General features: G+C 50.5%; 3 protein-coding genes across 12 annotated transcripts in view; 2 read left to right on the forward strand and 1 right to left on the reverse strand.

The window, feature by feature from the left end:
* CCND3 (cyclin D3) overlaps nucleotides 1–2,164 on the forward strand; it is a 95,131-nt gene extending 92,967 nt beyond the window's left edge. For both annotated transcript variants that reach the window (XM_006069181.4, XM_006069183.4), the window contains exons 4-5: nucleotides 357–493; nucleotides 971–2,164. In XM_006069181.4, coding sequence (XP_006069243.2) covers nucleotides 357–493; nucleotides 971–1,138 — 305 coding nt within the window. In that variant the 3' untranslated portion in view covers nucleotides 1,139–2,164. The remainder of the gene's footprint in view (nucleotides 1–356; nucleotides 494–970) is intronic.
* A 293-nt stretch (nucleotides 2,165–2,457) lies between these two features.
* BYSL (bystin like) lies at nucleotides 2,458–12,930 on the reverse strand. The gene is made up of 7 exons (XM_006069185.4): nucleotides 12,353–12,930; nucleotides 8,277–8,433; nucleotides 6,017–6,155; nucleotides 5,625–5,758; nucleotides 4,890–5,050; nucleotides 4,680–4,782; nucleotides 2,458–4,195 (listed from the first exon to the last, which is right to left on the reverse strand). Exons 1-7 carry the CDS (start codon nucleotides 12,618–12,620, stop codon nucleotides 3,850–3,852), a joined length of 1,308 nt encoding a protein of 435 aa, XP_006069247.1. The 5' UTR covers nucleotides 12,621–12,930; the 3' UTR covers nucleotides 2,458–3,849.
* Nucleotides 12,931–13,014: 84 nt separating this feature from the next.
* MED20 (mediator complex subunit 20) overlaps nucleotides 13,015–25,743 on the forward strand; it is a 73,105-nt gene continuing 60,376 nt past the window's right edge. For all 9 annotated transcript variants that reach the window (XM_006069171.4, XM_006069169.4, XM_025270068.3 and 6 more), the window contains exons 1-4: nucleotides 13,015–13,166; nucleotides 15,660–15,814; nucleotides 20,054–20,307; nucleotides 21,812–22,003. In XM_006069171.4, coding sequence (XP_006069233.2) covers nucleotides 13,153–13,166; nucleotides 15,660–15,814; nucleotides 20,054–20,307; nucleotides 21,812–22,003 — 615 coding nt within the window. In that variant the 5' untranslated portion in view covers nucleotides 13,015–13,152. The remainder of the gene's footprint in view (nucleotides 13,167–15,659; nucleotides 15,815–20,053; nucleotides 20,308–21,811; nucleotides 22,004–25,743) is intronic.

Below are 25,743 nucleotides of genomic sequence, written 5' to 3' on the forward strand. Positions count from 1 at the left end.
GATCTCAGAGATGCCGCAGCCCCCCACCCCCACCCTCACCCCGAGTATGTAGCTGGGGACACCAAGGGCTTAGAGAGAAGTGACTTGCCCAGGCTGTCTCAGTGACTAAGCCAGGCCAAGAACCCAGGTCTCTTAACCTTAATTTTGTGTCCATACCAGGAAGAGACCCATTCACTCTCTGGTTCCTGGCCTGGATCACTTACTACCCTGACCCTCTCCCCGGCTGCTCTTACACCGCTCACTGCCGGGGTGTCCCGGTATACCTGTGCTCTATTCATACAGCCTGGCACTTTCTGGGAAATAGACGGTGCACGCTGGTATTCATATTGCTTCCTGGTCCCTTCTCTCTTTCCTAGACTACACCTTTGCCATGTACCCCCCATCCATGATTGCCACAGGCAGCATCGGAGCCGCAGTGCAAGGCCTGGGTGCCTGCTCCACATCTGGGGACGAGCTCACGGAGCTGCTGGCAGGGATCACAGGCACTGAAGTGGTGAGTACTGGGCAGCTGGGCAAATGGCCTCAGCTCATGAGGTAGCACTTTCCCCTGAGATTCCAGCAGAGGGTGCTGTGGACCACCCCCAGCCTGGTCTCCACTCCAGGTTTCAAGTGCCCCACCTTTGCGGCTTCTGTGGTCTTTTATCTCCTGCCTTGGTCTGGAGAAGAGCAAGTGTTGCGGGTGGGCCGAAAGGCACTGCCCCTGGGTACCCTTTTCTTGCCAAGCAGTATGCAGGAGTGGGGGTGGAGGATTCAGTGTCAGATGTCGGGCCGCTCTCACACCCTCTTGCCACATCCTCTTGCCAGTTTCTGAGAACTGAAGGCTGATTCCTGGGGTTGGGCCGTGGCCTAACCTCCCCAGACTTCCCTGTGTGCTGGGAGGTGTCCTCCTGTACCTGCTGCCAGATGCAGGTGGAGGGGGGGAAGAAGGGGTGGGAAGCGGACCTTCCTCACCACTCCCCCTTGTCCCCAGGACTGCCTGCGGGCCTGTCAGGAGCAGATTGAAGCTGCCCTCAGGGAGAGCCTCAGGGAAGCCGCCCAGACCTCTCCCAGCCCAGCGCCCAAAGCCCCCAGGGGCTCCAGCAGCCAGGGGCCCAGCCAGACCAGCACTCCTACAGACGTCACGGCCATCCACCTGTAGCCCTGGAGAGGCCCCCTCGAGTGGCTGTTGACAGCAGGAGGGGACCCTACCACCCCCTCCCTGGCTGCAGGAACGGAATCATGCCACAGCTGAAGCCTGAGGGGGCTCCTTCCCCTTGCCCCTCGCCAGCCAGAGGGGTCAGGTCCTACCTATCCCTGCAGTGTGCACTAAGGGGCCTGGCCGGCCACGGCTGGGGGCCAGTCCGGCTCCTCCTCCTGCCTGCATCCAGCCAGCTCAGCTCTCCCGGGGGGTTGGCTGGGCTGGCCAGAGATGACATTGAAGTTTAGTACATGTATCAGCATTCCTTTCTAGGGGCTCCCTTATCTGGGGCTCTCAACTGCCAAAATTGAACCCGAGCCCCTGGCAGAGAAAGCTCGGAGTCCTAACCACTGGACCGCCAGGGGATTCCTTAATTACTGCATTTGGATTGGGGTCTTTCTGAAGAAGCCTCACATGTTTTAGATACACATGAGGGGCAAGAATGGATATCCCCTCTCCAAGCACTTGGAGGCCCTGCATAATCCTAGCTGCTCCTCGGAGGGGCCCCGGCCACCGTCCAGGGGCAGGAACCAACCTCCTTGCTTTGCTTTCTGCTCAGCTTCTCCTGTGTGATTGGGGGGAGGGGGGTGTTAGTACGGAAGGAAGTTGTTTTAATTTATTAATTACTTTGAGTACAACTGTATGAGGGTGTGGTGGGGCCCTTCTCCCCCCGCCACAGGGGTGGTAACCCTGGCGGTTGCTGTATTCCTCCCCTCTGCTACTCGCTAGAGGATCTTCATGGCCAAGGAGCTGCTATGCCTGGAGTGGGGCCATGCCCTCCTTTCCCTTTGGCCCTCTGCCCCATCCTCCAGGAGCGGGGGGGTGTTGTGGAATGAAGCAGGGGATGACCTGGTGATGACCAAGCCCCCTGTCCGGAGAGGGAGGCAGGCCCTGTTAACACAGGTCTTTCCTGAGGCTACAAGGTCCAGGCTGGTGGCCGAGGACCATCATGCTACCTTTATAATAAAGATTCTGGAATAAAACTGACTTTGGTTTCTTGGATTAGAGGGCAGTCTGTGGGAAAGCCTATTTCTAGACTGCATGGGGTAAAAGAGGCAGAAACCAACGTCTGGAGCAGGGGCTGTCACACCTTTTCTGTCTTGGGCCAGAGTAGACACTTCAGGCTTTGTGGGCCCTATGGTCTCTGCCTGTGTTATCCGAAGTTCTGCTGCAGAACCTGATGTGCGCATTTCTAAAAAGCACTGTGCCATGCAAAACTGCGCAATTAAAGCCACATGGCTTATGGGGAAAATGGGGCTTGAGACACAATACTCAAATACTTAAAGAAGGACACTTTTTTTTTTAAAGACAGTGTTTTTACACATTAAATGGCTAAGAAACACATATGGTAATAAATATGGCCCTTTATCTTGAAAAACAAACACCTGAAGTTGGCTGTGGAAGCAGAGGTTGGAAGGATGTGGAAGGCAGGTTGTGACACCAGATGTGGGTGTGGTGCCAACCCACAAGGTGAGCTGGGGGCGTTGGCACAGGTCTGAGGTATGTGCGTTTTGTGTATCATCTGGCTTGGCGCAGTGGGGGTAGCTTTTTGCTTTCATCTAGTGTCTCAAGACAAAACTATATAAATGAAATTTGCTTTAAGACCAAATAGAGTACTTAGGTTGGAACAAACCCATATTTGCAAAAGCAAGTAACAGGGTTCTAGCCAGGCCGCACTGGTCTCTGCTGCAGGGGCAGTGAAAGCAGTCAGAGGACCTGGAAATGGATGGATGTGGCTGTGTCCCAATAAAACTTTATTTAAGGACACTGAAACTTAAATTTCATATAATCTTCACCTATCACAAAATACTGCTGTTTTTTCTCCACCTCCCCCAACAACCATTTAAAATGTAAAAATCACTTTTCTCTCATGGACTATAAGAAAACAGGCATACACAACCCTGATTTACCAAGCCCTGGTTGAACGCTTTCATTGGCTAAGAAAGTTAGAAAGGGAACTAACTGGTCTGGTGGTGACCCTGGGTCTGACCTTTCTCATCCTGAATTTCCACCTTCCTCTAGGTGCTTTCTTGTAGCTCTTCCAACCAATCTGAGACCTCCTCGTGTTCGAACAACCTCCTGGTTGCTGGCATTGTCCCCAAGTAGCTTGTGTCAGGGGCAGGTAAAGGCTGTGCCCTCTAGGGGCTGGCAGGGTGGGAACAGCCTAGAGAAGTCTTGTAGAATAAGGTGGGGGAAGTGTGTGGCTCCCTTGTAAATAGGTAAGAATCCACTGCTGCGCATGAGAGGGAAGCAGTGCTTGCTTCCAGCAAAACAAGGAAAGCAAAAATCTCCATCCATCACATCAAAACACTGAGGTTCAATAAATACCTGCCTTTTGTCTTTATCCACCTCCCAGTGACCTGACACAACAGCCTGAAAGGAAGTACCCATTCCATCCCTAGCTGGGACCTGGGAGTGCTGGGCTGTGGGACCTCAAATCAGGTCCCAGAACTGAGCAGGTATGCAGGCCTAGAACGCAAGAGGGAACCAGCCCTACTATGGCCCACTGTTGAGAACTGGGGAGTCAGAGGCCCGAGACCTGTCTTGGCCCTGATCCGGGTCTTCAGCTGTCAAGGCTCGGAATCACCTCCAGTCACCAGCAGGTATCCTGGAGTCCTTCCATGCTCCGCAGACCTGGGCGAGCTCCGCAGACCCGGGCGAGCGCTGCATCCTCACTCCATGGTGACGGGAACATCTTCTACATCTCGGGGGACAGCACTCTGCAACTCACGCCTGATCTCCGGGGACAGCTGGGGGTGGGGCTGCAGCCGGAGCAGTTCCAGGAGGGCCTCCTTCTGCTCTGTGGCCAGGTCGGCCTTGTAGCGCTGGACCAAAGTCAACAGGCACTGGTGCCAGAGCACGGGCAGCTCACGCTTCTCTGTCCGGAAGCCCAGGAAGTGGAAGACCAGGGCGTCCAGCACTCGGTAGGGCAGCGCGTACTTCTTGTCTAGCAGCAGCCGCAGGAAGATGCTGTTGGCCCCGCTGTACTCCATCTCTGCAATTTTCAGCATGGCCGCACTAATGGGGAAGGGAGGCAGGGAAACGCTGGGGAAAGCTGCTCCTACCCCAGCCCCGCCACGGGCCCCTAAACTGTGCTGTCCCTAAAGGGAAATCTCTGCATTCTTCTCCCCTCCCCTAACTCCCTCGATCTGTTACCAGGGCTATGCTGACTCACACCAAATCCCCACGTCTGGCTCAGACTGCTTCTGTCTCAGAGTGTGTCCAAATGTCTCTGCCCCAACCTACTTTCTTCCCATGTTCCCCTCTTTCTCATTCATTCATTCATTCAACTCTTTACTGAGCACCTAGCATGTGCCAGGCCCTGGGACCTTGTTCCCACAGGACTGACACTCTTGTGGAGTTATCATATACCCATCGACTTACCCGCAAACCCAAAGGCTTATGCTTGACTCCTTCCCCACGTGTCCCCACCCCGCCCCAAGTCCTGGGACTCTGCTGTCGAGATGGGCCGCTCTGTGGTCCTGCACACCCGCAACACTACCTGGAGTGCAGCACGGGGATGGAGCACTTGGTGATGATGCTGCCCACGATGATGGCTTCCCGGAGGGTACAGGTGCCTGACTCGCACAGCGGGATCAGGATGCCTGGGGAGGGGCAGAGGGGCACGGTCACTAGCAGTCCAGAGTCAGAGAAAGGAGGTCCTGCAAGAGTTCCGGCCCTGCCCTTTCTTAATCGCCTCCTGGGTCCCCACCTTTAAACCAGGCTCCAGGCTTGAACAGGGCCTTCTTCAGGGCCATGTAGAGGTGGAAGTTGAGTCGTTTGTACTCAGCAATATCATCTCGTACCCGGGGGAGCAGAACCAGGTTATAGAAGCGCTGGGCCATCCGTTCCTTTAGGTTAGAGGCAAAAATCCTAGTGGTTTTGGAAGGAAGGGGGAAGATCCCAGATCAGTTGACAGAACTGGCCTTTCAAGTATCACTGCGGATGATATTTGCATGCAAGAGATCAGAGGGTCCGGGGAGGGAGCTGGGTGTGTGCAGCACCCAGGTCAGATAAGAGAGGGAACAGGAGGGGCTGCAAGATGTACCTGAATGGGGGTGAACACTGTCTGTCTTCAGGTGAGCCAGAGCTCTGCAGACAGACAGGAACCAGCTGTTCACCTCCCCCTCTCTTTCAGGGGTCCCCTGTACCCTGCTGTGACCAGGGACCTGCACACACCTGGGGAGCCACAGACTTTTGAGGCCACCCTGACACTGCAGGGTTGTGTCCCTGTAGTTAGGCGCGTCTCCCCTAGAAACTCATCACAGGACGTTCTTAACAGGACCTTGGCCCCAGAACAGGAAACAGGAAAAGCTGGGGAAGTGATGCCATAAAGAAGCACAAGAGAGCTCTGGGAGGGAATGTAACCACAGAGAGGGAAAGCCTGTCCTTCCCACACCCAGCCTGCCCTACTGACCCAAGGCTGCCCCACCCCCATCAGCTCTACCTTGTGGCCTGGTACATGGCAGCAGCGGTCCAGGCCTCAGGCTCTGTGACGTAGAGGATCTGCTCCCAGTTGGAGAGTGCAGGGATGATCTTAAATGCCTTGGGCAGTTTCCCACTGCGGTACTTAGACAACACCTGCGGAGGAGGGAACAGAACCATCGTCATCGCTGCTTGTCAGGCGCCCATCTGAGTTCCTTGCGTCCATTAACTCACTCAATCCTCACAACCATCCTGTAAGGAGGTTCTAGTATCCTCCTCATTTTTCAGTGGGGAATTGAGATTAGAGTCATAGCGGGGAGCGGGACCCCTGAGCCTGCCCTCGGCCTACAAGAGATGTGGGCCCCCAGAGCCCTGGTGGGGGTGTCCCGTCATGGCTCTCCTCTCAGTCCTTACCTCCCGAACCCCTCTGTAGACCTCTAGGACGCGGGGGTCCAGCTGGGGCACAGGGAAGCCTGAGACCTCGGACATGGCCGTTTCGACTTCCGTCTGCTTCTCAGTTAACTTCTCCATGATGATGTCAGCCAGGGTGCGCCTGGGGGAACAGGAGGGAGGGGGGCGGCAGGGCCACGCTCTCAGTCTAGGGAGTTCTGGACGCCCCACGCCGTCTCTCGAGAGCCCTGATAAACCTGCAACCTTGCTGGGATGCGTGACCTCAATCCCCACTGGGCCTACCCACCCAGCAAAGAATCCCTGCAGAGCACCATGGACCAGGCAGTCATCCAGCTTAGGATGGAGCTTCGAGTTGCAAGGAGGCGAGGAACCTGGGCTGTGAAGGCGACTGCTGGGTTCAGGTCATGGCTCCTCCGCTCCCTGTGTGACCTTGGGCAGGTTACTCTGCCTCTTTAAGCCTCAGCTCCCTCCCTTATAAAACAGGGATGATAACATACCTACCTACATAAAGTTAACACATGGAATAAAACCCTGTTCTGACCTCTTCAGAGTGCCAGACACACCTCAGTGATATACTGAGATTTCTGGGAGCTGGGATCATTAGGGAGAGAGCATGGCATACCCTCTCCCCTGTTTCAATTTATTAAAATTGATGGGGAGAGGTCCAAGATGAATGATCTGTTTATCCCAGCCTCCTTACACACAATCTGACTGTGATGATTCAGAATTATCATTACATTGGGCTTCAGTACGATAAGGGCATCTTCAGGGGCTGCTGAAGTCTATTTAAAAACCACTCCTGTCTTTGGAGGGCAGGACTTCCCAGATGTCCCCTTCCACCACAGCACTTTAAAGCAATGTATGGCAGAAGCCAGACATTCCCTTGTACCATCTATGCGACAGACAATAGGCAGAGGGGTCAGTAACCCATCCTCGGTCTCAGAGCACTTGAGTGGAGGAAAGAGTCAAAGCCTGGTCTTTCAAGGTCTGAAGGTCAGGTACCTTACAGTATATGCGTGCCCCCCAGCTAAGCGGCCTGACTGCTGAGTCCATGTGGGTCTAGCCGGCTCTCTGCAGACACTGGCTGTCGCCCCTCAAGACTGTCAGGAGCCCCTGTTCCTAGCCGTTTTACTCTTCTGTTGAAAACCATTCTGCTAAGCTTGTCAGAATGAGCTGCCAAAGCAGAGGTACGGGCGCTGAGTGAGAACCTGAGAGGCTCTCTGGAGAGACCAGCACACGTTCTGTGATATCCACCTTGGATCCTGGGCGGCAAGCTGGGAAAGGGACTCGTGCCTTCACTGTGCCCTCAAATACGCGGCCGCGGAACTCGCCGTTCAGCCCCCGTCTTTCACAGCGTTAACCCGCGGAACTCGCCGTTCAGCCCCCGTCTTTCACAGCGTTAACCCGCGGAACTCGCCATTCAGCGCCCGTCTTTCACAGCGTTAACGGCACCGACACCAGTACACTAGTGACGCTGGCGTGCGGGACCCACAACCAACCCGAGGGACCAAGAACAGTGTCACCGCAGCATCAGAAGGGCTGAGGGCCCTCGGCGGAGGCGCCTCTCTCCTGGGCCAAAACCCTGGGCTCCGGAGCCTGACCCTAGCAGCTTAAAAACCTGCATGTTTTTGACCCAGCATAGCGGTTCTCATTTGTTCTCATCTGGGGGATGATTCTGTCCTTTAGGGGACATCTGACAGCATCTGGCGACATTTCTGGTTACCACAGAGTGGGGGAGTGGGTCACGACTGCTGTCCGGCGGGTGCAGGTCAGGCTGTTTAACAGCCTACACCGCACAGGACAGCCTCCCCAGAAGAGACCTATCCAGCCCCAAATGCCAGTGGTGCAAGGGCTGGAAAACCCTGGATAAAATGACAGTTACGGTGTGAAAGAGATGTGGCCAAAGAAACTGAGCCTACTGCTAAGAAAACTGAGCATACCAAGACCAAATGCAACGGGGCGGATTGCCCTGAGACAGAATAAGGCCTTGCAGCGACGTCACCAGGCAATTCAGGCAGTTCTAAGACAGGTGGACAGAGGGCGGGAGCTATCTTGAGTCTGCATCATTCTCATTCAGAGCAGTCCTCAGAGGATGCACCACTTTCGTCAAGGTGGCTCCCCAAACTGGCAAAGCTCAGGCCCTTCCCAGAGATGGGGACTCAAAACTCTGCCAGAGCATACACTTTTCTGCATCTCATGTTTCTTTCCTATGTAGTTGCTACGAGGACCTGCTCTCCCAAATCCCGGGCCGTGCCAGCCCTACCTGGCAGGAGGGCTCTTGTTCATGAACATCTCAATGGCACGCTCATCCTCGGGGTCCACGACTACCTCCGCCTGATAGCCCGGCCCTGCCATTGTGGCAGCCTTCTCCAGGGTGGGCCACTCCTCGTCATCTGACCCATCCTGCGGCACTCCTGGACCTGGAAGAGGGAGATGAAATGGGTGAGCAAGGCCACGTGGTGGGTGAGAAATTCAGAGGTCAACTCAACTCTAACCATTATGGTTATGGTCCAGGCCTCACACGCTTCTAATAAGTGCATGCTGCCTTCCAGTCCCCAGGGGTGTGCAATCCTGCTTGAGAACCAAAATGTACATGTATGAACCAAAGAGACAGTGATAGCAGTCTCATTCGAGACTCAAACGAGAGCGAACACACTAAACTGTTATATAATATACATAACCACCATGACCGTAAGGAGTAGGTACTATTATTATACCCAGTTTCAGATGGGGATGCTGAAGCACAGAAAAGTCGACTGACTTGCCTACCGCAGGCAGTCTGGGTCTAGATTATACATTCACCACCTCTCTTACACGCATGGCAGGGCTTGATTAGTGTCAAAATGAGTGGCAGAGACGATGTATACCACAGGCACTCAGAAGAGACGATGGATGCGAAGGATGCCTAGGCTCTGGATGGGCAGTACGGGAGCTGGAGGAGTGTGCTCTAGACCTGGGTAACACTGGCAGGAGGGCTTGCTGGGAAGCCCAAGAGTGTCTGCTAGGAATTCTCTGGTGGTCTAGTGGTTTGGACTCCATGCTTTCACTGCGGGAAGCGAGAAGTACAATCCATGCCATGGTTGGGGAACTAAGACCCCACATGGCCTGAGGTGCAGCACACACACATAGAAAACCCCCAGAGATACTGTGATAAAAGTTAAATAAAGGGGGAGGGTTACACGTACCAGACATTCTGTCTCCACATGCTAACAATTCCCAAATCTGTACCTGTAGGGTTACAGTCTCTCTTTGCTCCAGACCCTAACACCAGCTGCCTCTTATACAGCTTGTTCATGGACGACCCACAGGCACTTCAATCTTGGTCTGTCACTCCTGTTCCCTCCTAGGTCTACTCACCGTGTTCCACATCTAAGTAAATAGAACCACCATCCAGTCCATGCTAAGCCAGAAGCTAGGCAGCAGGCCTGCCTTGTCCACTGTCCCCCACTCCCAACACCCAATCAACTACCAAGTCCTTTCCCACTGAACCTCACACAATCTCTCTCAAAGCTTTCACAGCCCTGTCAAAGCCTAGATCAGTATCACCTCTTGTCTAGATTAATCCAACAGTCCCCTAACTGGTCTCCTTAGTCTGTATTCGTTTCCCACTCTTCAGGGCAGCCACTGAGACTTTTGTAGCTTTTGCTCTTATCTACCTCACCACCATTCAGCAAACGCTGAGAGTGCCTACCGTATGTGAGGCACTGTTCTGGGTGCCAGAAATATATCAGCAAACAAGAGAAAAACACTTTGCCCTTACAGAACTTATGTTCTAATGGTTGGACACAGACAATGAACTAATATGATATACGTTATGTTAAAAAAAAAACACAAATGCCACAACAAAGAAATACAGCAGAGTAGAGAAGTTGTGATGTGGAGACGGGGTGATGTGTTGCAGTTTTTAATGGAGTGGTCAGGACAGGCCTCTCTGAGCAGGTGAAGAATTAAGGGAGGAAACCAACAGGAGTATGAAGACAGAAGGCCCCGCCAGGGTGAAGGCCCTGACTTGCCATTTTTAAGAAGTGATGAAGCCTATATGGATGGACTTGATGATACCATCCAACCATCTCATCCTCTGTCGTCCCCTTCTCCTCCTGCCCTCAGTCTTTCCCAGCATCAGGCTCTTTTCCAATGAGTCAGCTCTTCACATCAGGTGGTCAAAGTATTGGAGCTTCTGCTTCAGCACCAGTCCTTCCAATGAATATTCAGGACTGATCTCCTTTAGAATTGACTGGTTTGATCCGGATGGAGAGAAGAAGGCAAAGGGAAAGGAGCAAGAGAGTTCAGACTGACAAAAGGTGCAGATCATATAGGTCTCTGTAGATCAGGTAATCCTCGAGTTGCTGAGCTGAGAGTAGACTGTAGCAGATACGGGATTCTTGGTAAGAGGCTACTGCAATCATCCAGGTGAGAGATCACTGTGGTGGATGCTGTTCCAAGATGGTGCCAAGTGATCTGATTCTGGATATATTTTTAAGGTAGAGTCAACAGGACTTCCTAATTGATTGGATATGGAGCCAGAAAGAGACAAGTCTGAGTTTTCTGTCTGGAGCAAATGGAAGGACATCGTGTCATTAATTGAGATGAAGTAGATTGGGAGTGGAGCAGGTTGGGGAAGATGGTCAGGATTTCTGTTCCGGATATGCTAAATCTGAGATGTTTCTTAGACTTCAAATTGGAGAAGCTAAAGAGAGAGCTGAAATATAAGAATTTGGGTTTCCTGGAAGAGATCAAGGCTGGAATATGAACTTGGAAGCAGTTACCAAATAGACAGTATTTAAACCTTGAACCTGATGACAGCACCACAGAAGTCATCAGAGGTGAAGAGAATAGCTCCAAGGATGCAGCGCTACGGCACTACAGTAAGAGGCTGGCGACAGACGAGCAGTCAGCACAGGGAGCTCCCTGGTGGCCTAGTGTAAGGATTCTGGGCTTTCACTGCTGGGGCTCAGGGTTCAATCCCTGGTGGGGGAACTGAGATCCCACCAGCCAGGCGTCGGGAGGGGGAGAACAGGAGCCAGCAAAGGATACTGAGAGGTGCGTGCATGTCCTCAGTCGTGTCTAACTCTTTGCGACCCTGTGGACTTTTCCTGACTGTAGCCTGCCAGGCTCCCCTGTCCATGGATTCTCCAGGTAAGAATACTGGAGTGGGTTGCCATTTCCTTCTCCAGGGGACTTTCCTGACCCAGGGATCGAACCAGCATCTCTTGCATTGGCAGGTGGGTTCTTTACTACTGCACCACCTGGAAAGCCCACTGAGAGGTGAAAAACTAGCAAAACAGGGATGTGATGTCTTCGAAGTGCAGTAAAGATACTGTAGCAAGGAGGCTAGTGTTTGTGAATGCTACTGCTGCTGCTGCTAAGTCACTTCAATAGTGTCCAACTCTGTGCAACCCTATAGACGGCAGCCCTCCAGGCTCCCCCGTCCCTGGGATTCTCCAGGCAAGAACACTGGAGTGGGGTGCCATTTCCTTCTCCAATGCATGAAAGTGAAAAGTGAAAGTGAAGTTGCTCAGTCGAGTAGGACTCTTAGTGACCCCATGGACTGCAGCCTACCAGGCACCTCCATCCATGGGATTTTCCAGGCAAGAGTACTGGAGTGGGGTGCCACTGCCTTCTCCGTTTGTGACCGCTGCTCACAGACAAATGAAAGATGAATGTTGAGAAATGGATTAAGCAACTTGGAGGTCAACACTCTCAGAGTAGTAACAAAAAAAAAAATGACCATCTTTTAAATAATCTCACTCCCTTTCTGGCCTTTAAACAATATTTTTCTTTGTGCTCAGAGCCCTCCCCACTTTTCAGTTCTCAGCACAAGGATCATGCAACCTGGGAAACCTGACTCCCAAGACTAATGCTATTGTTGTATTATCAGAGAAACTATACTTTATCACGAGTGCATTATTCTAATTGCTGACTTAATTCTCTCTCTCTTGGGCTACCCTGTAAAATCCTGACGTCAGGTATACCTTTATCCTGTTTACATTTTTTTACCTAAACTCCTAGCACGGCGGGATGTGCGTAGTAGACATTCCATGATTACTTACAAAACACATAAATAAATGCTAGGAGAACTTAGCGGCGTGAGTAGCCACTTCCTGTTGGCCTAAACTCCGGGATGCCTAAAAGAGTGCCACTCTAAGGAGTGGGCGTGGAGGGCTCCGGCAACCTCAATCTGCCCCAGAGCTGGGTCTCCCACCCCATTACTTTTGCCAAGGCCCTCACTTTTTTGTGTGTGTGTTTTTTTAAATTCCAAGCTATTCCCCTGCCGGACACCTTTCAGCCGTCCACCCCAGCTACCCACCCTCCTCCTCGTACCCCATCCCCGCCACTCACCAAGCCGCGTAGTGCGCTCCCGCGGCACCGCGGGCCTGTCCCCGCTCCCATGCTCGGCCTCGAGCTCCTCTTGCTGCTGCCGCGCTTGCTGCAAAATCCGTCGGGTCAGCCGGGGCCCCACGTACTCTTCCTCCTCGTCTCCGGTTCCGCGACCCCGCCGTTTTTCTCGGGTTCCTGCCCGCACCGCGTCCCCAGCCAGGATCTGCTCGGCCAGCGGCGCATGCTTTTCCTGACCCCCAGCCCCGCGGGCCGCCTTGAACTTGGGCATTTTTGTAGAAAACCGGGCCGTGAAGTTTCCCACGTGGGTATGGAGGAAAAAAAGGCCCCGAGTGCGCTTGCGCAGTAAACACCCAGCGCTCAAGAGCCCACCGGAGCTCACAGCGCCCCCTGGCGTCTGGAGGTCGGGTGTGCCAGAAGCCCCGTCCCACCCACCAAAAAGAGCTCACGGGTCCTGGAGCTGGGTCCTCCCGAATTTAACGTTGGCTTCTCTAAGTGGCTGTAGTCCGAGCTACACTTTTCTAGTTTCATGGGTCTGGGTCCAGGGTGCCCAGGCGAATGGGAATTCCCTGAGCAGCGAACCGGGGGATGGGGGCGGAGCGGAGTCGGACAGTGACGTCAACGAAGGACTTAGACACGCCCTTCCTCGTGGGCGTGTCGACTGGGCGCTGTGTTTTTACGTAAGTTCCGGAGCGCCTCCCTCCATCAGAGCTCTCTTTAGCGAGGTAGTTTCACCTCGTGTGGGCTGCTGAAGCACACCGCATTTCAGTTGTTTGATCCTCCCATCCTCCTGGCCCGACACCATGGGAGTGACTTGGTAGGACTTCAAAGGACTTTGTGGGGCGGGGTTTGGGGGCTTGAAGGCCCCTGGAGCCTCAAATATACCCGGGAGTAGGATCCCGACCAGGGTCCGCAGTCCCCCGGAAGACGAGCAAAATGTCCTCGGATTGTGTGGGTGAGGGGGCCACCGCGAGGGCTGCAGAATCTGCAGGCCCTTTTCCTCGGAGATTCGCCCCTTCTTCCTGGAAGGCGGCAGGTAAAAGGGTTTAAGAACCCGTTAATGATCGTGTACCTCCTTCCTTTTTTCTTGGTACAATTTCTTGACCGTGAAGAACGGGGTAGAACTTTAGGGTTGAAAGTAGTATGTCGGAACTCGGACCCGTCTGCAGGCAGGGCTTGGATGGGTAGGGGATAGGCAACAAGGAGATAGTATCTTTTTTAGGTTTTTGCCTGCCCTTGCCTACAGCCACTAAATGCAGTTAGATCAGCATGTGTCTGGTTCTAGTTTGTCCTTTGTAAGATCTTGAGTCTGGAGGAAAAAAGGAGCTGTTGGGAATTAGGAGATAGAAATTCCAGGCACATCACCTCTTCAGGGCCTGTTTCCTATTCTGTTTAATTACATGTGTTGGTTTAGTTTCTATGGACTTATTTCTAACATGTTATAAGTCAGTGTGACAGGGAAAGGTATGGGGTTAATTCTCTTGGAGTCATTTAGTTCTAAAATGCTAGATTTCAGAGCTTTAAAACATATATATCTCGAGCATCTCTCCCAGAGAGGGCTTAGAGGCCAGGTTATCTGAAGGCAATGGCTCTAGGCTTCCCATATAAGAGCCTGTGGGAACTCCTCCTTCTGGTAGCCCAGGTCTTGAAGATTTGCCAGTGACTGCACATTTGCTTCCTGAAGTTGACATCATGAGCCTCCTTCAAAGTCCTGTAGTGTAAGAAGGATGCAAAGAATGGGAATGAAAAGTTTGCTAGGGTCTTTCATGGCTGTCCAGTGGTTAACACTCCAAGCTTCCACTGCAGGAGGCACCTTCTACTCAGGGGGCACGGGTTCAATCCCTGATTGGGGAATTAGATCCTGCATGCCTTGTGGTGCAACCAAAAAAAAGTGTGCTGCAAAGAGGCATGAAACCCTGGAAGTACCTGTTCTTTCAGGGCAGAAGGCAAGCAGGGAAAGGGCTCTCTGTTGGGATGCTTCTCAACTTTTTCAGGCTTCTAGGACTTCTGACCCCAGTAGCATCACCTTAGGGATTCTCTTATATTTCAAAATAAGGCACATCATCATCATTACTTGTTAGTACTTTTTCTGATGGAGATTAGAGACAGTTTTAGCAACAGTAGGACTCTATAGCTTCATTTAGTTGATTTTTGGTTGATCATAAAGTAATGCAGTGTCCCCCAACATTCAGCCACATATGATTCTACTTAAGATTTTTAAATAGCCATGTAGCACTTAAACTATTATTTATTAATGTCTTCTTTTAATTCTCTTTCTTTTCCTTAAAGTATTTTAACAGACAACTATATTCCTGGGGAAGCATTCTGGTAGAGTTGAGAGCATGGACGTGGAGCCAGCTTGCCTGGCTTTGACTCTTGGCCACACCACACCAAGCTTTGTGACCTTATGCGAGTTATTCAACCCCTGTGTACTTTTCTTTCCTCATTGGTAACAAAGAGATAATTGTATATCTTATGGGGCTGATGCGAGGATTCAAAGAGTTAGTTCATAGAAAGGTCTTTGGGCACCACCTGGCACATAGCTGGTCCTTGGTGATGGTTACCTGCCACTCTGTAAAGGGGGAGCCAGTTTCCCAAACCATAGAAGGAAATCTTGGAAATGACTTTTTGTTTCATTGTTTTGGTTAAATTCATATACATGCTGTTGCCTTTCATGTCCGAGGATTAGAAACTTGAGGCTTGCTTTCTCTTTGGTCCCAGGATCCTTAAAACTTTCTGCCTTGATGGAAATGTTCTGTATTAGCACCGCTCCCAGCCACTTGTGGCTGTCAAGCCTTGAAATGTGGGTTTTGCAGCTGAGGAGTTGAGGTTTTAATTTTTTTATTTGTTTAAGTGTAAATAGTCGCATGTGCCTTGTGGCTACTGTGCTGGACAGCTTGCATGCAAAGTGTTAAAGAGAGTAATAATAATTGGAATAGTAATTCCAAGTTGAGGCTTTCTTCTTGATGTAGTCAAGACTGAAAAGAACGCAGAAGAAATCCCTTTCTCATTGTATGACTCTGTGTTACTGAACGCTCAGTCTTTGTGCCACCTAAAATCTTCTCTTGAACGTTGGCATACTTGCCACACTCTGTAAACGGAGGTGCTCTAGACAGGAAGTCCAAAGCACTGGTATGCATCCTGAGACCTGCTCTGGTTCTTAGTGGAGTTCTCAAGAGACTGTGGGCCTGTTTCCTTTTTAAAATGAGAAGGTTCAGGTTGATGGTGTCTGTGCACATACTGGCCCTGATGAGCTGATTCTGCAGGCAAGTGAATGACTCATTGATGATTTTGGTCCTTTTCCTTCCAGTGTGTCTCAGATGCCCGTGGCCGAGGGCAAGAGCGTCCAGCAGACTGTGGAGCTCCTCACCCGGAAATTGGAGATGCTTGGAGCAGAGAAGCAAGGAACATTTTGTGTGGACTGTGAGACCTATCACACAGCTGCCTCTACCCTGGGCAGCCAAGGTCAGTGAGAGATGGGCCTGTGGGATGGCTGGAACCTGGTTTGGAATTAATAGACATTCATGTTCATTGGAATCTTTCTGCTCTTCTGCTGAGGGTGGTGCTCTTGGCTAGGTGGTATATGTGTTTCTGAATTCATTCATTTTTTCCTTCATCTCTTAGTCTGGGCCTTTAAAGCACTTTTCACTTCTCAAAGTGTTGGTCACTAATTTCCTCAGAATCATCTGGGTTGCTTGTTAGAAGTGCAGGTTCCTGGCCCAGCTTACAGATTCACTGGTAATCAGTCATAATCTACATTATAGTAAGTTTCACAGGTGATCTTTATGCACTCCAAAGTTGGAAAAAGTCTTTTAAGCTCAGAAGCCTTTGTAAATGATTCTGTTGGAACTTTAGAGTTTGGAGAACTTTCTGTAGAAAACCTTCCTGTTTCCCACACCTAGCCAGTGGCCTTGGCTACCACTTTAGCATAACCTTGATTTATGAATTAACTTTTGTTTTAAATGTATTTCAAATTGAGATGCATTGTGGCTGGTGGTGGTAGGGAGGTAAAGAGGATCTCTGAATAGGAGTTAGGGAACCTGGGTTCTTTTAGTCTTGGCTCTTCAGTAACTTGGCTTTGGATGGTTCCACAGCACAGTGAATAAGCCTAAATCATGGAACCGGATAACGGAGTCCTGCCTGCCACAACTAACTGCATCCGTGGGTAACTCTGCAGTCTGACTGTTCCTGTGCAGGTCACTTGCCTGTTTCCCCAGGGATTTATTCCCTGCCCTGCTCCTGTGAACTACATTTGCCCGGCCCCCCTTCAGTTCCCTTTGGCCAGTGAAAGGCACTGGCAAAAATTGGAGAGAGGAAGAAAGAGAGAGACAGCCTCTCTTCCTGTCCTTCTGCCTTGGGCTGTGTCTCTGGCTGTGGCTGTGTTTCTTCCTTGGTTCTACCTCCTGTTAGGCAACCCTTGTTCCTGGCTCTCAGAACAGCACATCTGCCCTTTTTCCTTCCAGCCCTAGGGATGGCAGCGGCTCCCTGTGTTACTAATCTTTGGGTGACCTCACCATTCCATTTGATTTTTCAGTTCTACCAACGCTTGTACTTCGTTCCCTGTATTAAACCCCCTCTAAAGAAACTTACCTGTGTGGGCTCTGTTTTTGCACCCTTCCCAGTACAGTTATCTGCAAAATGAAGATAATTCCAGTATTTATCTCCTACTTAAATAAGTTAGTACACACAAAGCCCTTTGAACCAAGGTTGTCGTGGAATAAATAGCTAATAAATGGTAGCTTAAGAGCGTACTGAATGTCATGATCAGTGCAATTGCAATGTTAATGTTTTTTTTGCCTGCAAAAGGCAGAATATAAGAATCAAAAGAGAGAACAGTTATGAAAGCATTTGGAAAACAGAACACTAGTATACAGATATGGAGAAGGCAATGGCTCCCCACTCCAGTACTCTTGCCTGGAAAATCCCATGGACGGAGGAGCCTGGTGGGCTGCAGTCCATGGGGTCGCTAAGAGTCGGACACGACTGAGCGACTTCACTTTCACTTTTCACTTTCATGCATTGGAGAAGGAAATGGCAACCCACTCCAGTGTTCTTGCCTGGAGAATCCCAGGGACGGGGGAGCCTGGTGGGCTGCCATTTATGGGGTCGCACAGAGTCAGACATGACTGAAGTGACTTAGCAGCAGCAGCAGCAGTATACAGATATAAGATGACATACTACTTCTGTGACACTCCCTGGCTTGGTCTCTGTTTTCCTGATCAGACCTTTGCTTTCAAGGAGCTACAGTCTAGTTGGAGAAACAGCAAGTTCTCGGTGGACAGTGGGGTAGGATGGAAGGAGGTCAGGACGCCTGGATTAGAGTTCCAGTTCTGTTGCTTACTGGCTCTGTGCCTTTAAATCAGAAGTTCTCACACTGTCTAGCTTTAGCATCACCCAGTGGCACCCCACTCCAGTCCTCTTGCCTGGAAAATCCCCTGGGCGGAGGAACCTGGTAGGCTGCAGTCCATGGGGTCGCTAAGAGTCGGAAACGACTGAGCAACTTCACTTTCACTTTTCACTTTCATGCATTGGAGAAGGAAATGGCAACCCACTCCAGTATTCTTGGAGAATCTCAGGGACGGGGGAGCCTGGTGGGCTGCCGTCTATGGGGTCGCACAGAGTCGGACACGACTGAAGTGACTTAGCAGCAGCAGCAGAGGGAAGGCTTGTTATCACACAGATGGATGGGTTCCCCTCTCCTCCCCACCCCCACAGAGTTTCTGACCCAGTGGGTGTGGGGTAGGGTGGAGAATATACATTTGTAACAGATTCCCAGGTAGTGATGTGGGTGCTGGCTGGTCAGGGACCAAAAGCTTTTCAGAATTTTCTCGAGAGAGTAAAAACACTTCCAGACTCCCATAATGTGAGTTAAGTATGTAATCAAGTGAGTCTGCATGAGGACAGAATGACAGATCAGCTTCAGATGTCTTTATTGGAGGATTAAAATGTTTGGAACTGGACTTCCCAGGTGAAAGGTGTGACTGTGCAGCGGGCAGTTGGGAGGGTGTGGGGTGCGGTTGGTGCGGAGCCGATGGTGATCAGGCAGTGGCAGCGCAGGGGAGGCCTGCAGAGGCCACACCGCCCGCACTTGTCTCTGCATTCATCCAATCTCCCTGCCTGAATCCTACCCTCTCTTTGTACCCTACTTCAGGTCCTATTTTTTCCATGAAGGTTCTTCCAGCTGACTCTTGCCACTTTGACCACTTCCTTCCCTGAAGTCTTTCCTTCACTCCAAAGACTTCTGGTCTATCATCAGGCAAACACTTTGGTTTCATGGTCTTCTAAAAAGTTTTCCACCTATCTTCAAAGAGAGTGAAAGTTGCTCAGTCCTGTCTGACTCTTTGCAGCCCCATGGACTATACAGTTCATGGAATTCTCCAGGCTGGAATACTGGAGTGGGGAGTTGTTCCTTTCTCCAGGTGATCTTCCCAGCCCAGGGATTGAACCCAGGTCTCCTGCATTGCAGGCAGATTCTTCACCAGCTGAGCCACAAGGGAAGTCCAAGAATACCGGGTTGGGTAGCCTATCCCTTCTCTTCTCAATCCAGGAATCGAACAGGGGTCTCCTGCATTGCAGGCGGATTCTTTACCAACTGAGCTATCAGGGAAGGACAATGACAGTCTTCAGTGAGATTGTCAGCTTCTTGAGGCCAGGGGCTAAGTCCTCTACTTACATGCCTTTTCAGCCCTAGCACAATGTTGGGGCTAGTTTAAGGACTTGGAAAACTCACTTCTCAGGAACTGGAACCGGTGAGCTGGGATTTAAAACTGGATCTTCTGATCTAGATCCCAAGTGCTTTCTGCTATGGTTGTACTACTTGCTTCCTGAGTTAGCTAGATGTCTTAAAATTCTCCAAAGCCCCCCTCCCGTTGCCTTCAGGATGAAGTCTAAACTTGGGCACAGAAGACAAGGCTCTGGCCTCCCGTCCAGCCTCGTGTTCAGATTCTCCCCCGTGCTGTTTCTGTGGGGCCACTTCCTGTTTCAAAGAGGGCGGACTCCAAGGAAGGGAGTGATGGGCAAAAAAGAGAGCAGCTGCTTCATATGGTGTGCTCAAACGCTGTTACTTTTATTTTCCTTGTTACGTAATATATGACTATACAGAAGACCATATGTAAATCTTGTGTGAGTTATTAGTCATCATCTTTAATCATCTATCTGTGAGCCCATCACTCAACTTAAAGTCAAACCAGGGACTTCCCTGGTGGTCCAGTGGTTAAGATTCTGTGCTTCTGCTGCAGGGGGTGCAGGTTTGGTCCCTGGCCAGGGAAATTCCCGATACTGTATGGTGTGGCTAAAAGAAAAAAGAGCAAGAGAGAAGAAAATAGACACTAAACACCAAAAGGCATAACAACCAGAATGCAAAAATGCAGGGCTGACTACAAATAATGGGGCGCAAAACTTACTCCCAACTATCAGAAATAAATATAAAAGCTAGGGAAAAAGTGAATTAAACCATTATCTGGACCGTCAAAAGTTCCAGTGTACCCATCACCTTTTTCTGTAGATTGGGTGGGTTCTGCCACGTGCTGCCTGGCTGCTGGTCTTCTCTGGAAAAGGCTGTTGGTGAGGGCCTTGCCTCCACCGCCCTCCAGGACTGCTGGGGTGATGCTGGATTGCCTCCTGGCCCTGTTCGGCACTTTGGCCTCTACTCCAGGATGTGCTAAGGAAGGTCTTGTCGCTGAGCAGGATCTCCATCCCTTGCAGGTCAGGCCGGGAAGCTGATGTATGTGATGCACAATTCTGAGTACCCTTTGAGCTGCTTCGCCCTCTTTGAGAATGGCCCTTGCCTTGTTGCCGACACCAACTTTGACGTGCTCATGGTGAAACTCAAGGGCTTTTTCCAGAGTGCCAAGGCCAGCAAGATCGAGACCCGGGGCACCCGTTACCAGTACTGTGACTTCCTAGTGAAGGTGGGCACGGTCACAATGGGGCCCAGTGCCCGAGGCATCTCCGTGGAGGTAAGACCTCGGTGGACTAGAGCAGATGTGGTGAAGGGCCTGGCTCTGCAGATTCCCGTGACCCTGAATGCGGGCAGATGTGTCTGCCTCCCTGATTCCTGTCTGCAGAGCAGCTACGCTTCCTTGCCCTGCATTTTTTACCCTTTCTTTAATCACTTAGGGACGCTCTAGCCCAGGATGGGAATGGGGAGCTGGATTCACAGCAGGAAAGCTTAGGAAGGCTGGCTTGCTGGAGAAGAGGAGGGATGGTCAAGGAGGGGCAGGTGAACTATTACATGGAGGGACCACTCAAAGTTCTGAAGCAAAGACGTGCCCTTCCCTTTGACATGCTGTCCACTTTCTTTCATGGTATGTGTGACGATTTCATCTGACATATATTGAAAATGACAAAGATGGAGTGTGACAGTAGCTGGCTTTGGGACCAGTGAGAGTCTGCAGCATCTAACACAGTCCCAGCACTGTAAGAAAAGAATAAGTAAACTGCAGGGCCTTCCTTTTGAACGTTTATGACTTAATAAGAGAGCCAGGCCCAAACATGCAAGCTGTTTTTGAAGTTAGTCTGTAAGAAATGCCATAAAGGAAGCACAGATTGCTCTGGGAGTTCAGGGTAGAGAACACTGCTGACTTTGGGGACTGTGATACCTCCTGCAGGATTAGCATTTAAGGAGGGAATTAAAATGTGGAGACCTGGGGATAGGTAAGTCCTCAAAAGCAGCACAGGAGGAGAAAAGGGCATTAGTGGTCATGACTACTGGGACACTCCAGAGATCTCTAGAGCTAAGATGTCCTGACTCTTTTCATTCATAACACACAGAGAATTTGCCAAGACCCACGGGGAACTCACTGTTTGTTTATCCTCCACGTTTTCAACTTTGCAACACAAACACACCCGGCAGTTTCTTTACTTATTTCTCCTTGTAGTTGCCAGTAATTTCCCCTGCCATCTCTCCAGTGAAAAACTGGGAGAGGAGAATGAGCAAGCCTAAGATCTGTATCTTTCAGCCCCTGTCACATGAGTTGGGAAATTATTTCTTAGGGTCAGAGCCCAGGTTGTATCTACCTTGGGAATAACGGTTGGTCTTGAAGTGACTTACGGGCCTATATGTCTTTTTGCCCTCTTGTCAATTCCCCCAACTCACACACACTCGCAGACTCTTTCTTCTGCTCTTTGTTTTCTCTCATAGAATTTTCCTGAGCTGTCCATGAATCTACACCCATCATAGCTGGGACTATAAAGTTCAGAAATAATTTGAAGGGACCAAGCTATGCCTCTGGGTCTTGTACACAGGGCTGTGAGTTGATAATCCCAAGATGAGAATGTTTGAGCTTAAAGGGTACAGTGCTGAGTTCAAATTCGTGGTGTTTGAGCTGGATATTTCCTGCGGGGCAGCTCTGGGTTGGAAGGTGTGTGTCATGGTCTCCGGGTTGGGGAAGATGGATGCAGAGGGCAAACGACCTGTCCTTGCTCTCACTCACCCTCCATCTCCCTTCTCTTGGTCCCCAGGTGGAGTATGGCCCCTGTGTGGTAGCTAGCGACTGCTGGAGCCTGTTGCTGGAGTTCCTGCAGAGCTTTCTAGGCAGCCACACTCCAGGGGCGCCCGCAGTGTTTGGGAACAGACACGACGCTGTCTACAGCCCAGCAGACACCATGGTCCAGTACATGGAACTCTTCAACAAGATCCGCAAGCAGCAGCAGGTGCCGGTGGCGGGGATTCGTTAGCAACTGGCAGCTGCTGGGCTGAGCTCTGTCACCGGGGGGGCGGGGGGAGGGGGGTTGCGGAACTCCACAGAAGGAGCAGGCGCTGTACCCTCAGGCCTCTGGATCCTGGAAATCCTGGGCAGACGGGAAGGTGTCCCTCCCTGTCTAGTTCCCAGCTGTGGCTTTTGTTCTGGGGCGCTGGACTCCCCTCCACTGAGCCTCACACAGTCCCTCCTGCGCCTCCCCCACCACAGCTGTTTCAGCCCCTGCCTTGCTGGGCCTGGCCTATCCTCAGGAACAGTGATTATCCAGAGCAGAGACGTCTGGAGCTCCCCTGCTTTAGGGGAGAAGGTCGGATGGGGGTGTCCCTGCTGAGTGTCAGTGGGAAGGCAGTCTGTGTTAGCAGCTCCTGAGGATTTGGTCCAGGCGCACAGTGGACAGGCTGTGTGTTGCGTTTGGGCTTCGCTCAGAGGATGTGGCTGGGCCTTTCCTGGGGAAGAAGCAGGAGGCCAAGCTTATTTGATGGCTGTCATTTTCTGACCTGTTTGCTGAGGTAAATCGTGAGTTCAGTTTTCTAGGGTGTTGCCTGAGTCCTTTGAAGTCTCCCCTCTGGCCATCTTTCCATTCTGTAGGGAATGATATTAAAGCACTGGCTGAGTGGCTATAAGGAGAACCTAAAGTACAGAGGCTCTTAGAAGTTTATTTTTCTCTTCTCTAATAGTACAGAGGTAATCAGATAGCCCAGGGCAGCCTTAACTCCACAAGGTCATCAGGAACTTGGTTTCCTTTGAGCTTGTTGTCCAGCCACCCCTGGGGTGTTGTCCTTGGGCGACTTAGAGCATCATCAGCTACATGTCCAGTTCCCCTGGGGTAAGACAGAGAGAACAGTTTTCTTTTATAAAGGCCATGACCTGGAGTTGCTCCAGTCACTCTGGCTACCCCTGGCTGAGAGGAGCTATGGGACAGAGAGCCTCTTATTTGGGTGGTCATGTGCCCAGTTAAAATGCCGGGGGTTCTGTGACTGAAAGGTGAAGGAGAAAATGGATGTGGGGGCCCAGTTAGTAGCCTCTGCTCCAGGGAGCTCAATGGACGTGCCCAAGACTGTTCTTGCTATTTTGCAAAGAGCACCCCTGTAAGTAAGCCATTTGTTTCTGAGTTGGACTGAGATGGGGCTGATGTCAGAGCCACTTTAGCTGGATTATTCACATGGGGACGTCACTTCTGCACCCCTGGAGTCAGTCTCAGCATCAAGAGCTCTCCAGTTCTCGTGTGCCCAGAGCTCGGGGTTAAACAGTTGACCTGAGGCTCACGCTGCGCTTCATGGTGTCCTGAGCTCTTACTCCTTGTCTCATGGGCGCCTCCAAGCTGCTCATTTGACCTCCATCGCCTGCCCACCGCCCTCCTGCTGCAGAGATGCTCAGTCCAGCTAACCCTGAGGTCACAGTCAGAGTTGGTCTTAGAAAGCGAGTTCATGTATGTACTGTGGGTTGTCCTAGGATCTGTCTCTCATAGAAAACCCAGAAAGAGAAACCGTTTTCAGATCTCAGTGCTCAGATCTAAGCCTCTGTGACAAGAATCAGCTAGTGGTCACGTTTCCCTTTTAACTTTGGCTGTAGGAAGCTCAGTTTGACTTCCTGACTATAGAATCTGTCATCCGTGTTTTTTGTTCTCACCTTCCCCTGGCTTCGTTTGTTTCTTCGTTTTTTTGGGGTTTTTTTAACATTTTAAAATGGAGATGTGTTTTAGATATTAATTTATATATAATAAAATACATAGATTTTTTTGAATGTTTTTGGTCTTCTGATTTATTTTGGCTTTATCCAGACTTACCTGTTTGTATTTTGCTGTAGACTGCTTTAAATCTTCTATGAGATGAGATAGCATTTTGAGCATAATGTGTTCCTGAAAATAAACAGAAATCGAACGTGGTAAATATGACTCTAGATTTATGCATTATAAGGAGGGATTCCTATTACTAACTCCCTAACTGTGTCTTTTAGATACAGTCTTGGCTCATAAATTTCCAGAAAGTCTTTGCTTTTGTTCTTTTCCCTTATTTTGAGCATACATTTGACCAGATTTAAGTCCAGTGAATGCCAGATCAATCTATAAGATTTGCCACCTCACGTACTTTTGTCCATCTTTGTCCTTTGTGTCACTTAAAGAAAGCTTATTACTAAAAAAAAAAAGGCAAGTAATGCAATACATTTCTTAATTTGACTCCACCAGCAAAGTTGCCAAAACTGAACTGATAACTAGTGAGAAAGGCCAAATGTCATCCACCTTCTGTATGTACATCTGAATGGGACTTTCAAGAGTTAGTTTAGTATTGTTGGCATATAATTTTTGAGAGATGAGGTTGAGTGAAAGTTGAGAAGCTTTTGAATAAGGGAAAGGGGGCATGGTTAGCCTCATTTTAAAATTAAAAAAAACTTACATTCAGCTAGGAAGTGGGCGTGCAGTATTTTGGGTTCAAGTCTGACATTCCTCCTACACCAGACTGCCTTCTTGTCCCTCCCTGCTTTTTTCCCAGATGCCTTACCCCGTCACCATCTGTATCTAACCCCAAAAGAGCAGAAACCAGGACGTTTCTAGGATCCTGCTAACATGTCACCTTGGTGGGTACCTTTGCCAGTCACAGAGAAATCCGCTGACCTGTTGGAGCCATGCAGGGCAGCATTAAGATTTACCTGGTTCTCCTTCACTATAAGATGGGGGGATCATGCTGAGAGGTGAGGCTGGAGTCAGGACCAAACTTCAGACTCAGGACTGATGGCTCCCAGCATGTGTCAAAGACTGGCACCTGGACCTCTGTGGGGCCTGGTGATTTTAAGTGGACTGTGGGATTTTTATTTTAATACTTATGCCTTATTCTAATATATATTAGAAATATAACTGGCACTTTTGCCTTATATGATGAGGATAAATAAGTTTTTTAGAAAGAGTCTTCTTAAAGGGAACTAGTAAGTTATACTACAGGTGATGCCTACAAGAGGTAGAATCAGAAGGAGGAAGGTGGATGCTAGAATTTGGGGAAATGCTGTGTTCTCCTGTGTGTCGTCCACTGCTTGTATCCCTTGATAGTTCCTGCCCTGTGCTCCTGTGCTGTGTTCGCCCCCGTCTCTCCTGTGCTCTTCTGACTCTCTGTCCCCCCTGTTGCCGTGCTGCTTCCTGCTTACTTGCTTTTCTTTGGTCTTGAAGGACCAAGTCATCCCATGTCCCCCCCGCTGTGTTTGAGTGTCACTGCGTCACTGAAGGAATACCCAGGGATTGATCACTCCTCCCTACCGCCAGGTCTGTCCCAGCCCACTGTATCCAGTGTTCATTCCCGAGGCTTCAGGATGAGAGGGGTAGTGAGAAATTTTCTTCCCAAATCCTAGAAGGTGAGGGGCAGCTACTGCTGCTAAGTTGCGTCAGTCGTGTCTGACCCCATAGACGGCAGCCCATCAGGCTCCTCCATCCATGGGATTTTCCAGGCAGGAGAACTGGAGTGGGTTGCCATTTCCTTCTCCAACGCGTGAAAGTGAAGTCGCTTAGTCGTGTCCGACTCTCAGTGACCCCATGGACTGCAGCCTACCAGGCTCCTCTGTCCATGGGATATTCCAGGCAAGAGTACTGGAGTGGGTCGCCTGTGCCTCCAAAGGTGAGGGGAGTGGTTAGAAATTCCCACTTAAGTGTGTCCTCTAGGTATCAAAAGTTAAGACTTAAAACTCCCCCCAAGGTGTGTTTCTGCCATT

This window comes from Bubalus bubalis, chromosome 2 (genome assembly GCF_019923935.1).
Source record: "Bubalus bubalis isolate 160015118507 breed Murrah chromosome 2, NDDB_SH_1, whole genome shotgun sequence".
Taxonomy (NCBI): domain Eukaryota; kingdom Metazoa; phylum Chordata; class Mammalia; order Artiodactyla; family Bovidae; genus Bubalus; species Bubalus bubalis.

Bases quoted from the DNA above. Each gene is read 5' to 3' on its own strand.
- BYSL (XM_006069185.4), bottom strand. From the start codon at position 12,620: ATGCCCAAGTTCAAGGCGGCCCGCGGGGCTGGGGGTCAGGAAAAGCAT. The intron at 8,434-12,352 runs GTGAGTGGCGGG...TCCCTCTTCCAG, and splicing joins GGAGCGCACTACGCGGCTTG to GTCCAGGAGTGCCGCAGGAT. The intron at 4,783-4,889 runs GTGGGGACCCAG...GCCCCTCCCCAG, and splicing joins GCCTGGAGCCTGGTTTAAAG to GCATCCTGATCCCGCTGTGC.